The sequence below is a fragment of the Asparagus officinalis genome, chromosome 7, assembly GCF_001876935.1.
Source record: "Asparagus officinalis chromosome 7, Aspof.V1, whole genome shotgun sequence".
Lineage (NCBI taxonomy): Eukaryota > Viridiplantae > Streptophyta > Magnoliopsida > Asparagales > Asparagaceae > Asparagus > Asparagus officinalis.
In genome coordinates, this window is record NC_033800.1 from 15,041,881 (window position 1) to 15,055,442 (window position 13,562).

General features: G+C 37.1%; 2 protein-coding genes across 2 annotated transcripts in view; one reads left to right on the forward strand and one right to left on the reverse strand.

The window, feature by feature from the left end:
- The window catches only part of LOC109849117 (plant intracellular Ras-group-related LRR protein 8), an 11,834-nt gene extending 4,371 nt beyond the window's left edge, over nucleotides 1-7,463 (forward strand). The window contains exons 4-10 of the mRNA XM_020418916.1: nucleotides 544-654; nucleotides 841-941; nucleotides 1,894-2,031; nucleotides 3,265-3,313; nucleotides 3,438-3,503; nucleotides 6,377-6,496; nucleotides 7,071-7,463. Coding sequence (XP_020274505.1) covers nucleotides 544-654; nucleotides 841-941; nucleotides 1,894-2,031; nucleotides 3,265-3,313; nucleotides 3,438-3,503; nucleotides 6,377-6,496; nucleotides 7,071-7,190 — 705 coding nt within the window. The 3' untranslated portion in view covers nucleotides 7,191-7,463. The remainder of the gene's footprint in view (nucleotides 1-543; nucleotides 655-840; nucleotides 942-1,893; nucleotides 2,032-3,264; nucleotides 3,314-3,437; nucleotides 3,504-6,376; nucleotides 6,497-7,070) is intronic.
- On the reverse strand, nucleotides 7,655-12,965 carry LOC109849116 (sister chromatid cohesion 1 protein 1). The gene is made up of 20 exons (XM_020418915.1): nucleotides 12,873-12,965; nucleotides 12,725-12,793; nucleotides 12,571-12,629; nucleotides 12,438-12,482; nucleotides 12,323-12,342; nucleotides 12,149-12,225; nucleotides 11,960-12,062; nucleotides 11,519-11,594; nucleotides 11,295-11,373; nucleotides 10,960-11,114; nucleotides 10,781-10,845; nucleotides 10,522-10,698; nucleotides 10,272-10,443; nucleotides 10,111-10,196; nucleotides 9,876-10,026; nucleotides 9,712-9,799; nucleotides 9,033-9,172; nucleotides 8,821-8,911; nucleotides 8,024-8,136; nucleotides 7,655-7,909 (listed from the first exon to the last, which is right to left on the reverse strand). The coding sequence occupies exons 1-20, from the start codon at nucleotides 12,923-12,925 to the stop codon at nucleotides 7,827-7,829; spliced, it is 1,902 nt and encodes a 633-aa protein (XP_020274504.1). The 5' UTR covers nucleotides 12,926-12,965; the 3' UTR covers nucleotides 7,655-7,826.

The window sequence follows — 13,562 nt, forward strand, 5'->3', positions numbered from 1 at the left end:
TGGCTTTAACCAAAGGCAGTGCAGTGGAAGCAATTAGCTATGTTATACATCTATCTTCATGCTTTGATTTATCAATGAGCCTTTTACACATGGATATAAACACATCTTTTATTGGTGGGGAAAAAATCAGTTTTGTTCTTTTGTCTTCTCCAATAGTGCTTAAAGGAAATACACCTGCAGTGGCTTTAACCAAAGGCAGTGCAGTGGAAGCAATTAGCTATGTTATACATCTATCTTCATGCTTTGATTTATCAATGAGCCTTTTACACATGGATATAAACACATCTTTTATTGGTGGGGAAAAAATCAGTTTTGTTCTTTTGTCTTCTCCAATAGTGCTTAAAGGAAATACACCTGCAGATCTAATTAGGGGAAAGTTTATTCCTTGTGATATTCCTGACGAACAGCCTGATATATAGGTAGTGTTAACTTATTTATGATCGATTCATACAGTGATGCTCGTAACATGTTTATGTTGCATCTTCTTTTGCCTTTTTCTATGCTTAAAGCGGAGTAATTTTATGCACATGCTTCTCCATACAGGTTGTACCTGATGAGGTTTGGGATTGTGGGCTATGTGTGAGAGTATTGGATCTCAGCAACAATCTTATTCGAGAAATATCAGCCAAAATTTGCTCTATGAAACATTTGAATGTAACGTCCCTTCTAATTCCTCTTTCACTACGCTGTTATACTCACAATTCATTCTGAATTTCTTTTGCAATTCTTACAAGAATGAGATACAATGTTTTTGATATTGGAGGAGTAATATATTTATGTTTCTACCATAATCGTATGAAAATAATGTTTTTACAAGTTTTTAAATTTTTATAATTTCAGAAACTGCTGATAAATGCAAATGATATCTCAGATGAGAGCATTAGCTGGGAAAGTTTATCGTCTCTGAAGTATTTAGCAGTTCTGTCTCTGAGTCAAAACCAGTAAGTACCATTCCTTTTATGTATATACTGATGTTAATTATTCTAAATTGAATTTATATTCAAACTTCCATGGACAGACACACGGATGTGGATTTGACACCAAGACAGAGTGCAAGACTATGAATTCAAAAAATACCCACGAAATAGAAAGTTACATTTAATACGTGTGTTCAACATGACAGTGCTTCATGTTCAACATATGTCCGTGCTATCTACTACATGGTCAAAGAAGATTTCTTGGCTATTGTTTTTGAAGGCTGACAGAAAGAGACATAGGTCGTTTAGGAAATGATTACCCTGCCAAAGAAAAAAGAGCTTAGCAAAAGTGTCAAATAAAAGTCGGATCGGTACCATTTACACTAACCTATCTGGCTGACTTTATTAGCATTGTAGCAATAGTAATTTAGACTAGAAAACAATCGGGGACTATCATGCAGAGCACTTGTAACAATGAGCACTTGTAACAATGAGCTCTTTTAGAAACTGGGTTCCTCATTAAGAAAACTGGTGAAGTGATACTCGAAATCTTCTAAAAAGAGAATGGAGCTATGTGATGGATTTAGTTATGTATGGAAGTATTTTATCCTAGTTCCATTATATGTTATAATCTAACTTATTTCCTTTTAGTCATTAATGAATTGCTACAAATTGGCTTTGAAGACCCCTTGACTCGGCTTCAAAAAATGTTTTAGTTCTCTACTTGAGCTTAATGGACACAGGACATCTTAATGGACCTAGGACCCAAAACGAACTCTGATGTCTACTTAGTCAGCTGGGTACCAGTCATCCACATCATGTTTGATGCTAGGAGGGTGATAAAGACAATATTGTATAAAGTTCTAAACAAAGAAAACATTATATACAAAGTTTCTTCTGTTCCTTTTAGTTTCTGAAGTTATTATGTTGATGATTTTGGTACAAATAAAGGTTTCGTTGCATTTCTTATTGACAGGCTGACTACTTTGCCATCAGCATTGGGCTCTCTGACTTCATTAAGCCAATTGCATATTTCAAAGAATATGCTGACAAGCTTACCCGATGAGTTAGGTTTGTTGAATCAACTTCAAGTTCTGAAAGCAAATAACAATAGGTATATTGGAACTGGCATTATCATTACTTTTTGCTCTTAAACGATAAACTTGAAGTTTTAAGCATATTTTCTTATGCAAGTAGATGATCATCATTTGTTTTCATTAGTATGTTGTGCTACAATAGACTAAACAGCTTTATGACTTCAAAGCTGCTGCATGAATGTTACATGATCGTTATAGTTTTTTGGCGTCCTCTTCCCCGCTCCCCTCAATTGATAGTATTCAAGGAGGTGTTATTGATAGTTTTCAAAGTTGCTGCGTGAATGTTACATTGTCGTTTGTTTTTCATTAGCCCGCCCCCCCCCCCCCTTCTAGTTAAGGGTAGCAAGTTACCGAAGGTAGACCTACTGTGTACTACCATCTGTCGCTTAAGGTACTGCTTTATGGATTTATTTTTATCTCTATATTTTTAAAATTAGAAAAACTTCCTCTTTACGATAATATTTTTTTGAATATTCTTCATAGGAACATCCAAATTAATTTGAATATGGTACTCTTTCACTTAGCCTTTAACTTTGAAGCAAGAGGAGGATTATATTAACAAGATATCTCAATGTAACATATTACTTCTTTTCAATAATTCTTTTGATATTCTATACTGGAAGTCATAGTTAACTTGGACATAACGATCATACATTTCAATTTCTAACTTTTGAAATATGAGGATTATATTCATAAAGCAGCTCACTGGATGCTTGTGATGTTTTTCTTTTTTCTTTTTTTCTTCTTCTTTTTTTGGCGTATATGTGGGTAACATATAAATCTATGGGGGGAAAATGAAGAATTTTCAGCTCACCTCATGTCTTTGTTAACTGACAGATGAATGCTTGAAGTAAAGCAAGAGCATGGAAGTTAGGGAAGTAAGATGTACCTACATGGTTATTGATAACCTACATTACATCTAGATGGTTATAAACTGCAGAACAAACATTAATTTCAAAGAAGTATTTTTGTTCTTTCAACAACATTTACTTCCATTTTCTGCTTAGCTTATTCTTTTGGGATCATGTACCCCATACTTATCTCACATTTATCACTGTGGATCCTGTTAGTCGTTATATATGTCAAGCTCAGATGGTTTAGATGACTTCTCCACGTTCTGTAGTTATGTTCTAGTTTGTGGGAAGGTAACAAAAAATGACCAACAAATTTGGGGAATTTTATATGTTTATGTTAACAATCATTAAAGTTCTCTTCTTATTTTGGTTGATATTTTTTTTATTTGCTTACAGGATAAGCTTAGTGCCTCCGTCTATAGGGAACTGTTGCTCACTGATCGAGGTAGTACTTTCCTTGTGGTATGTATTGTATGTTCTTATTTATATTATGATCCTTGACAGAGCAATCTGTTTGAGGACACCAGATATGTTACTTGACGGGCATGTTTCATTTATGATGTTTACAGATTGATTTTTCATCCAATCTTTTGATTGAACTGCCAGAGACATTTGGGAAATTACGAAATCTGAAGGTCTATTTCTTACCCTTCTAGTTTATCGATTCATGTCGATGGTCAAGTTAATTTTCTCGCTAAATTCGACATATTTAGATTTATTGCCATTAAATTTTTCTGGAGAATCTAAACTTATAAAATTTTCATGCGTCTATCATTGGACGACTGTGTTTTTGAAATTGTCCAAATCTGTGATTGAGCTTCCAGAGACCTTGAACTTGTGTGTGTTATCTATGTCCTAATTAACTTATGAAAATGACACTCTTGCTCCGATGCTTTTGTTATCAAGTACAATTTAGTTTCCTTCTGGAGGTATCCATGAAGATAATTTTTTTTGATTTTTCTTTGCATTGTAGGACAAATTTTCAAAATAGACCCTATTAGGAATTTATTTTAAAAAACTATCCATTTGAAATTTATTTGTCATTTTCGACCCAGTTTCAACCGCCTGGCTGAAACTAGGTCGAAAATAGCAAATGAAGCTCGAAAACTTTACGAGATTTAAAATCCCGTGAAATTTAGTGATTAATTAGCCTTGCTAATGAGAAAGCCACCTAACTTCACGGGATTCAAAATCCTGTGAAGTTTCAGCTTCACGGGATTTTAACTCCTGTGAAGTTGCAGATGCAACTTTCAGAGAGCTCACGAGTCTTTGTCAAATGAGCCTCCAACTTTACGGGATTTGAAATACCATGAAGTTGCAGGTCACCCACCAACATGCACAAACTATGTGCGTGTTCCATCTAATCCAAGCGCATGTTCCACCTAATCCAAAACCTGTTGTATGTAATGAATTTCGCCTCATTCACAATAATATACGTGAAAAATCCAACCATAAACATCAAAATTGTCGCATATATACTGAATTACAACAATATGCATAAAATTCAACTATAAATCAAAACAATACTCACGAAAATCACATATATAAACAAAAATCGATCCACACAAGCAACAAATTTGAACAATCTAACCGTATATATTCTTAAAATTCATAATCATACTTAAAAAGGTTGGCGGCGGTGGCGGTGGGAGCGGAGACAGCGGTAGCGACGGCGACAGCAGGAGATGATCTAGGGTTTGGGGGTAAATGAACAAAGAGAGAGAGAGAGAGTACTGGGGATGTGAGAGAGAGAATATGGAATGAGATCATGCGAGAGAAGAGAGATATAACGACCTCGGTGAGTGGGGCCTATGCAGACTTCACGGGATTTTAACTCCCATGAAGTTGCAGGATGCAAGTTCCAGAGAGCTTACGAGCTATCTGGAAGTTGCACCCTGCAACTTCACGGGAGTTGAAATCCCATGAAGTTGCGACCAAACTTCACGGGATTTAAAATTCCATGAAGTTTGTTGGATTTTTCATTAGTAAGGCTAATTAGACACTAAACTTCACAGGATTTTAAATCTCATGAAGTTCTCAAACTTTATTTGTCATTTTCAACCCAGTTTCAACCAATTCGTTTTTTGAAAATAAATTCCTAATGGGGTCTATTTTGAAAATTTATCCTTGCATTGTAAAATGTCTTTGTTCTAAAGATAGGACAATTTCAGCTGTGCATTGCTTTGTTGTTGGAATTAGTGTAAATATTGGATACCCGTACCACTGACCCAGATACTTAATTGTTCAGTTTTTACCTGGCACTTGGATACTATGGACACTCTTCGGACACTTTAGGACACTCCAACGGCATATAAATCCACTGTATCCACATAATATCATTTTGTTACTTCAGTATTCTCACGTGAAAGATCTCAAGACTTAACCATCTTGAGTAATATCGAAGTCAGAAAGTATTCATCAATGTTATGTTTAAGTAAATTTACACATTTGCACATAGATCTATAAAGTACGGTTGTGTACCTCTGTAAAAACTTTGGAAAGATCAAGCGTCAGAGTGTCAGACTTTTGGATTGATGGGGGTTGAAAGACTTATCTTAACCTCTTGGGTTGATGCTGACGGAGGAGCAATTAACTCTAGATGACCTAGCCAGAGATCCTTTAGATTGATATATTTTGTAATTTTTCCTTTTAATCAAATAGATTTTCCTAATTTTCATAGTACAAACTGAATGTATGAATTTTTTCGTGGTGTATTAAATATTTTGTATTTTGATTTCTTTTTTCTAGAATGGGAGTTTAAAACATTATCTTATGAAGTTGAGGGTCCAAACAGATTAAGTAACTGTAGCTAAGTAGATCCATGAAGCTTTAGCCCCTCAGACTTAAACATGCACCATCAGAAGCAAATGCTAACCAAGAAAGAGAGAGGAGGTTCTGGAGTAATAAGGATTTAAAGAAAGAGCCTCATCCCTCATTTGTTGGGATAAAAAATAATGGAGGGAGTACACATCATGTGCATCAGTGCTTGTCACATGTGCACACATACATAGGAAACCCAAACAAACAGATGGAAAAGAACACATAAACATTTGCAAATTGTAAATAGATGCAATGATTTGTATTGTGAATGCTGATGAATCATGTCCTTCACATGTTTGAGAATAACTAAGGTCTCAATCTTTAGGCTAGAAACAGTATATAAAGGTAGCAGGACAGAATAGGTAAAGTTTCTAGAAAGATCTATACTGAAGATAATCTAGAAACAAACTAACAAGATTACAGGGAAAAAAAACTTGCAAATTGTAGATACTGATTTGTATTGTGAATAATGAGAGCTTGTACCAATGAATGCTTGAAGATAGCCGAACCCTCTAATAAGGCCTTCTAGGGAGAAATGCTGTATATTGTATAATTGCAACGAGAAACTGAGTTGTATGCAAGTTTGATTTGTATAATGACCATCGTGTCTCAACATGTATTTAAACTGTTTGTATTCCATAAACAAAACATCTTATTCTTCTAAAACAGTATTTTGGCAACATTGCAGGCATTGCATTTGAGTAACAACGGTCTCAAATCTCTTCCTTCAACATTGTTCAAAATGTGCACGCAGCTGTCAATTCTCAATCTCCACGGCACTGAAATCACTAATGATGTTCTGCGGCAGGTATAGCTCCTTATAGGAAACTACCCAAGCTTTCTTGCATTCTATTTTTACTGCTTAAAAGACGGGTTTATCTCAGTATAATCTGTTCTGAAATTACAACTGGTTCATTTTTAAACTTTGAGCAATGTCACAGCCATCCGGTAAAAGAAAAAAATCTACATAATTGAACAGGATATTGCATGAAAAAGCCTAGACATTTACTTCCAAATTTTATCTGAGAACCTGCTAAACTTGATTCCTCGAGACTTGAGACACTGGAGTCAGAGGGACAATATAATTCAAAATGTCAAATTGATCAATTCTAGCTTTCTAGAATGGGAACCTCTAGGTTGGCCCCGATTCAGCTTAGTAGGATTTTCTTTTGTCGCATTTTTTTTTTTGAATTTAAAGATTGGACTGCAGCACCATGAAAATTTCTGAATGGGAGGGATCATTAAACCCCTCTTTTGAAGCTCCTCTTTCTATTAGTAGGATTTTCTCCCATAGCTAAGTTTTCAAACGCTTGATATACTTTTAGAGCAACTATTAACCATTTCTTGCTTCAAACCGAAATTTCTTTACTTGATACAAATAGATTGAAGGTTGGGAAGATTTTGACGAGCGCCGTCGGTTAAAGCATCAGAAGCAGCTTGATTTCCGTGTTGGATCCTCAGGAGTATTTGATGAAGGTGCTGACGACGATAATAGGCCTTAAATGGTCTAAAACCCTGATTCATGTTCCGGGGATAATTCTCAAGTGCCGTTCGGTACAAGCATCGAAAGATTGAACACAAAAAAATTATTCTCACAGAACTGCTGCTTGTTAACACTGAAGCTTATATAGCGATTCTTCAATATTCACGGTTTTTTTAATTCAACTTTTCTTTTAACTTTTGGGTATTAAAGGAATGTTGTATATTATGGTTAATCATGAGACATTGGTTCCTTACTCTTCATCAGCAATGTTATAGGGATCAAATTTGTCGCAGTTGATTGTGGAATATGGAATTATTTAGCTATTTCCCCTAAATATTCCTATACATATATTTGTTAACAACTGCAGTGAGTAGTAATACATTTGCACCATGATGTTCTTTAGAGATAAAGACTTACATAATGTATTCTGACGAAGAACTATAGTACTATGTTAGCTTCTCATGTTCTCTCCAACTTCTGCACAAGGGAAACTATTTTTTCCCGATTCAAATCAGAGGTTTTAAGAGGTGAGAACCCCATCTCTTCTACGCTATACTAAGCTAATCTATGATGTGAAATACTGCGATAATAATGCCTCCGTCGCCAAAATGGAGTCGAGGAAAACCATGCGATATAAAAAAAGAGCTTGTATCGATCACATCTTCGAACCTTTGGAGATCAGTATTTCCCCGTAAGCCTCCGCTTGGTGAACCTTCACAAAGTCCAGGGTGGCCAAAACTGCAGAAGGCAACAGTCGGATCTCAACAAAGGAGCTTCAGATAAGCTAGGCTTCATAAAGGTTGTTATGTGGATAAACAAAACCAAGAGATTTAAATATAGAAAGGGAACTACCACAAGTCTGGTAAAAGAGCTGGGCAGCCTTTTTCCGGTTCATACCGGCAGCAAGCTGATCGATTGATTCTGACTGTGGATTGCCTGGGGTGTCGAAATGCATCTTGAGATGCCTGCACAAGAGAGAGATATCATTGCTTGATGCCATGTTTCTGAGGCTTAGTTGTAGATTTGCCCCTGTACTATCGCTCAATTGTGGATAGACCCTCTTTAGTTCTATTGTTGCAGAGGATCCCCTTGAGTGGGTTTTTTTTAATTCTTTTCCCCTCAGTTCTCTTTGTCAGAAACAATTTTCTATTCTCTGAGGGTAAAAGAGTCAAAAATTTCACTCCGTGGTCTATCTGCAACAATTGAACTATAGGGGGTCTATCCGCAATTGGAGGATGGTACAGGGATGTCCGCAACTAACCCTATTTCTAACTTACCCTGTTTCCATGAGCATTCAATAAACACCAGAATTTGCCACTAGCAATTTTGTGATGAGCTTTGCTACAGGGACCCAAAATATGGGACCAATAAAGGGGACAAGTGAGGTGTCCCCCTCCTATTGGATAATGAGTTGGTCATCATTAATGATGGCCAACTCATTATCTAATAGGAGGGTGACACCTCACTTGTCCCCCCTATTGGTCCCATATTTTGGGTCCTTAAAGAATTTTTCTTTTGTGAGAGATGTCAGCATTTAAGGATTACCCAGAAGGGGAATACTATATAACTGTAATTAAATTTTACGTTCCTCTCAAACTTTAAGTAAGAGACTTTGATTTATAAGCAAAAAAATCTTAATCTGTACTTACGTTCGAATTGATTGGGTGACTCTGTCAACCGTGGGCTCAGTGATCACTGGATGTGGAGTCTGAGTTGGATCCGCCGTTTCTTCTAACAGGTCTGCAGAATATTAATTCAAGCCAAGAGGAAAATTGATCGATCAAATTTTAATCTAAGATCAGTAAGTCCACAAATAAATGGTAGCAGGTTCAGATTAATTGCTGAAAGTTTTCTCAAGTGCCTGTATCATAAGTTGGTCTGGTCTCTGATAGCCTGCGGATCTTAAAGCCTCTCACATCTTGCACCATTGGAGTCTCCTCCTCGACTGGATCAAGGTTTCCTAAGTCACTTCTCGCCGAAGAATGCTGCCTTTTCTTATATCTGTTTCATAATTTCCATCAGTTTACATGTGAAAATGTTTAACTGGTTAACAAACTTGGCTAGTTTTGGAAGTTTGACAACATTAGGAGAAGGCCATGAATAATTCCAATTAAACCCCTCATATATATGCACTTTCAGTTACGCTTAACACCTCTCAAGTTTTGGAAGCTTAACACCTCTCAAGTCATTTACTAGCACATAGCACCCTTGAAAAATGCCCTTTTTAGAAAGATAAATTACAAGCAACACTTTTCTCTTCATGAATTGAGGGGGCTTCCTGTGTGCTAAAAAATGATTTGAGGGGTTTAGTGCAAACTGAAGGTATAGATGAGAGGGCTTATGTGCAATACACCCTATAAAAAATTCTAAGAAGGACTTTACTTGAGTTTGCAATTATGAATTATGATTTCAAGTTAAAAGGTTTTTCCAACTGAAAATGGAGGGAACAGAACTGAAAAATTATTCAAATTCCTGCAAATTGTTCCACAAGAGATGACTGCTCGTTGTTGATAGTATCCATAAGCAAAAACACAACTGACCTTGATGAACTTGGTAGAACTTCCTGTTCATGGGGCAAGAATATATGCCCAGATCCAGAGCTAGGAATAGATCCAGAGCTCAGCCGACCTGTTCAAAGAGCCTCAAAATTATCAAAAAACAATTACACATGACTTGCATAAAAACTAAGGACTCCAATAATTACCAGGACTACTGGGAGTAGTAAAACGATCACTACCCCCCAAATCAGCATCATTGAAAATAGCATGGAACTCCATGTTCACTTGCTCGGCTCGCCCTTTCTCTATTGGTGATACATGCTGTGAGCCTATTTCACTCTGATATTCTCCTGGAGGCTTTCATATGCATACATTTCACATGATTTACACAAAAATCCGAAACAAGATCATGAATTATTCTATTAAGAAATGAAACCTTACAAATTCATAATTAATATTGTTGCGACGAGATAGTGACTCAGGAGGTGAGTGTGATACTGGATTTCGTCGGGCCTCAGGTGATGTTCCTGTTACTCAGAAGTACCTCAAGAAGTTAATGCCCATGAGTTTATGTAGTACTTATGATGGCGGTAGGATCAAACCTGCAGAAGATGAACCATGATCACGCACTGAGTCAGTACATTTCCTCCATAGATTCAAAAGAGGTCCAGGGTAATGGAGTTCACTGGGGAAGTTGTCTAAGCCAGTCATCAAAGCCAACGGCGGCAATTCCATGAGGACGGTGAGCTTTGTAGTGGAAATTGGGTGCTGAAGCTGCGATAATAGTGTATTCCATCATCAATTTTAGATAATTATTTCAGGCATTGAAAGAAGTATCAGATGAAGATGAACCTTTGTCTTTCTTCTTCTTTTCGAAATGATGCTGGAAGCATCCTGAAGCCACGACTGATAAATATTACCAGGAATCATGATCTGCTCATCATCCATAATCACTCGAGGGAGATTTCTACGGGCTTTCCTTCTTGAAGATTTCTGCTTGTTCTCAGCTTCAGGTTCAGGTTCCACAGCCTGCGGAATTTCGTAAAATGGAACTAATTAGTTGAGATAAGAAATTCCTTAATCATTTCTGTTAGCCTGATTAAAATTTCACCTCCTGAGCAGCATTATCGTGTTGTTCAGGTAGCCTCTCCTCTTGTTCTTCTACCATAGGTTCATCTGCAGAAAGATTCGGCAAGAAAAGTTCCATGAATTCCAAGGACTGCATTTTTTTCGAAAATAATACAAAAGCCCAGTTCAGGCTTAAGCCAATTTTCAGGATTCGGTACGTACGTTGAGGTGCTGACTCATGGTGAGTTGGAGGAGAGGAGGCGCAAGAGGCTCGAGGCTGTTGCTGAGCATATTCTCTAGGGGGTGAGGGTACGAGAGTAGGTTGCTCTTGTGGAGTGAAGTTCATCTGAATTTCTTCATCTTCTCCTATGTCAAACCTGCAAATTTAATATTAAATCGTTAGAAAAACAAGCACACTCTCAGCAAATACACAGACATTCATCACAATTTAGTCTTCTAGTGTCTCTCTCATCTGATCTAAAGTTAATATTCAGCCTTAGTATTATGAACTTAAAAAAAAAAAAACCAAAATGCAATAGAAGAACAGAGCAAGCTACCTCTCGAATCTATTATAGAGATCTGTCTCTGCCATGCCGGAGCCAAAATCATCAAACAATGTGATATTAGCTGCATCAGCTGCAATAAGAAAGAGCTTGCTGCTCAGTGTTAGCTTCAAAATAGATATACAACAGCTATGCTCGTGTGTCCTGTATTTTTCATTTTGTAGTGAAATTGAAGGAGACAAACTAGTAGCTTTGAGGAAATGTGGTGAAGTAGAAACCTTGGTGATGATGTAGGGATTGCTCCTCATCTCCTGGGTTGATGTTGATGAAGTGCTCATCCAAATCATCCAATCTCTGGATGTTATACAAGTTAAATAGTTAATCAAACATCCCTTACTGTCTTAAGGAAATTATTTGGGCTAGTCATTGGGCCACAGAAGCTCAAACTTGGTCTTTTCACTGGCTCATTGGGCCACAGAAGCTCAAACTTGATGCCAAAAAGCCCGTCTGAAAACGGTTATAAAAGTACACGTGGCATCTTCTTATTGCTCAAGGGCTCTCCCATGTTCCCTCATAGAGAACAGTCGGACTTTTTCATCTATCTACAAAAACACCCCTCTACCATGCAATTTTTACAAATACCAAAAACACCCCTCTCGCGAAAAGTGCTGAACACAGTTAGAGGGGTATAATTGTCAAATATATTAGAAAATCATTACCATTCGCTGGAATCTCGCAGCTGTCGTCGAGGTATCAGAGAAAAAGTTCATAGGTTGCTCCATTTCCATGTCGACGGCTTCAGGGAGCGTCACCGCCTCAAACCTAATCACGTAACATTTTCAGTTTCTAAAACAAATAAATGAAATCAAAAAAAAATTTAGAGGTAATTAGAAAAAGGAAATGTTTACTTGGCTTGGGATTTTCCTTTTGGGAGAACGGTGCGATCTACGTGAGGTTTAACTTTCCATGCCTCGTTAATTTCCAGCTTTTTAAAAAATAAAAAAAATCTAAATAAATAAATAAAACCAACAAGAAAAAGAGAAATTTTATGGAAAAGGGAGGAAACTAGTCGTAGAAATTACCAGAAAACGAGTAGCATCATCTGTACAAACAAATGAATTAAAAACAATTTTATTATTTTTCTCAAAAAATTAAATAAATTAAATTCGGTCAGAAATTTACAGAGACATAACCTACCATAGAGAAGCTTAACCTTCCTCTCGTAGACGATTACCACGCCGCCTAAAGAAATATTAAAAAAATCTTCAAAAAATTCACATAAAAAACTTTTTAAAAAAAAACTTGATCAAAAGCTAGATCGATCTCTTGCCCATGAGAATCCCAGAGAGGCGGAGCGCCATAGGAACCGACGGATTCAAGATCTCTTCGCTGAAACCACGCGGGTTATATATATATCACAATCAATTCACAGAAACACTGAAAGACGAAGAGTCGAAGACTCGGTGGAGATCGATGGAGCTTACCAGATCTTGACGAGATCGAGCTTGTCGAGCTTCCTCCGGTTGATCTTCGCGTGCATCGTCGCGGCCATCCTAGAAACCGCCATGGACCAGAGATCATCAGAATGAGGGGAAGTGCGTCGAGAATGGGAGGAAGGAGACGAGATTTTACCAGACTTGGCCGAGTGGAGCTTTTCTCGCGAGAAGTTGATGCGAGTAGAACATTTTCTTTTAGAATTCTTCTTCTCTCTCCTCCTCCTCCTCTCTCTCTCTCTATCTCACACTCTCTCTCGCTCGTAGTAAAGAGAACTTGCTTCCGGTGCAAGATAGCGAAAGAGAGAGGGGGGGAGGAAATATATATAGAGGGGCAAATGTGGAAATTAAATTTTATATTCTGTTTGAACGGCCTCACGTTGGGCCCCACAAGTTGGTCTCGTGCGTGAAACCGGACGGACCTTATTAAAGAGCGTTGTTGAGATCTCATCACTACAAAAATGTGTTATGCTCATGCGGAAGAACCATTTTTTTATTGTTTTTTCCCCCTCCAAAAAGAACCTTAATTTATAGATTTATACGTAAATTCCATTTGCCTTATGCCTTTGAAATTTTATTTTTTCATACGTACTCAGACACCCCCATTGTGAATAAAAAAGTTTAATTTGGATTTATGTCAATTATGGAAATTTTTTAATATAAAAACATTCCTTTTGTAAATTGCACGACAGTAACGCAATATCCCATAAAAATGATCAACAGAGTAGCGCGTCGTAAGTGTTGCAACAGGCATCAACTGAAGGTCAAATTCCTTTCGCTGCAAACTGAATACTGTCAGCTGAAGAAATTCCAAATCAGGCGCTATTAT

Excerpts from the sequence above, each read along its gene's own strand:
- LOC109849116 (XM_020418915.1), bottom strand. The coding sequence starts at position 12,925 with ATGTTCTACTCGCATCAACTTCTCGCGAGAAAAGCTCCACTCGGCCAA. Across the intron at positions 12,794-12,872 it reads GCTCCACTCGGCCAAGTCTG|GATGGCCGCGACGATGCACG; the intron begins GTAAAATCTCGT and ends GGCGGTTTCTAG. Across the intron at positions 10,027-10,110 it reads ACAATATTAATTATGAATTT|CCTCCAGGAGAATATCAGAG; the intron begins GTAAGGTTTCAT and ends TGCATATGAAAG.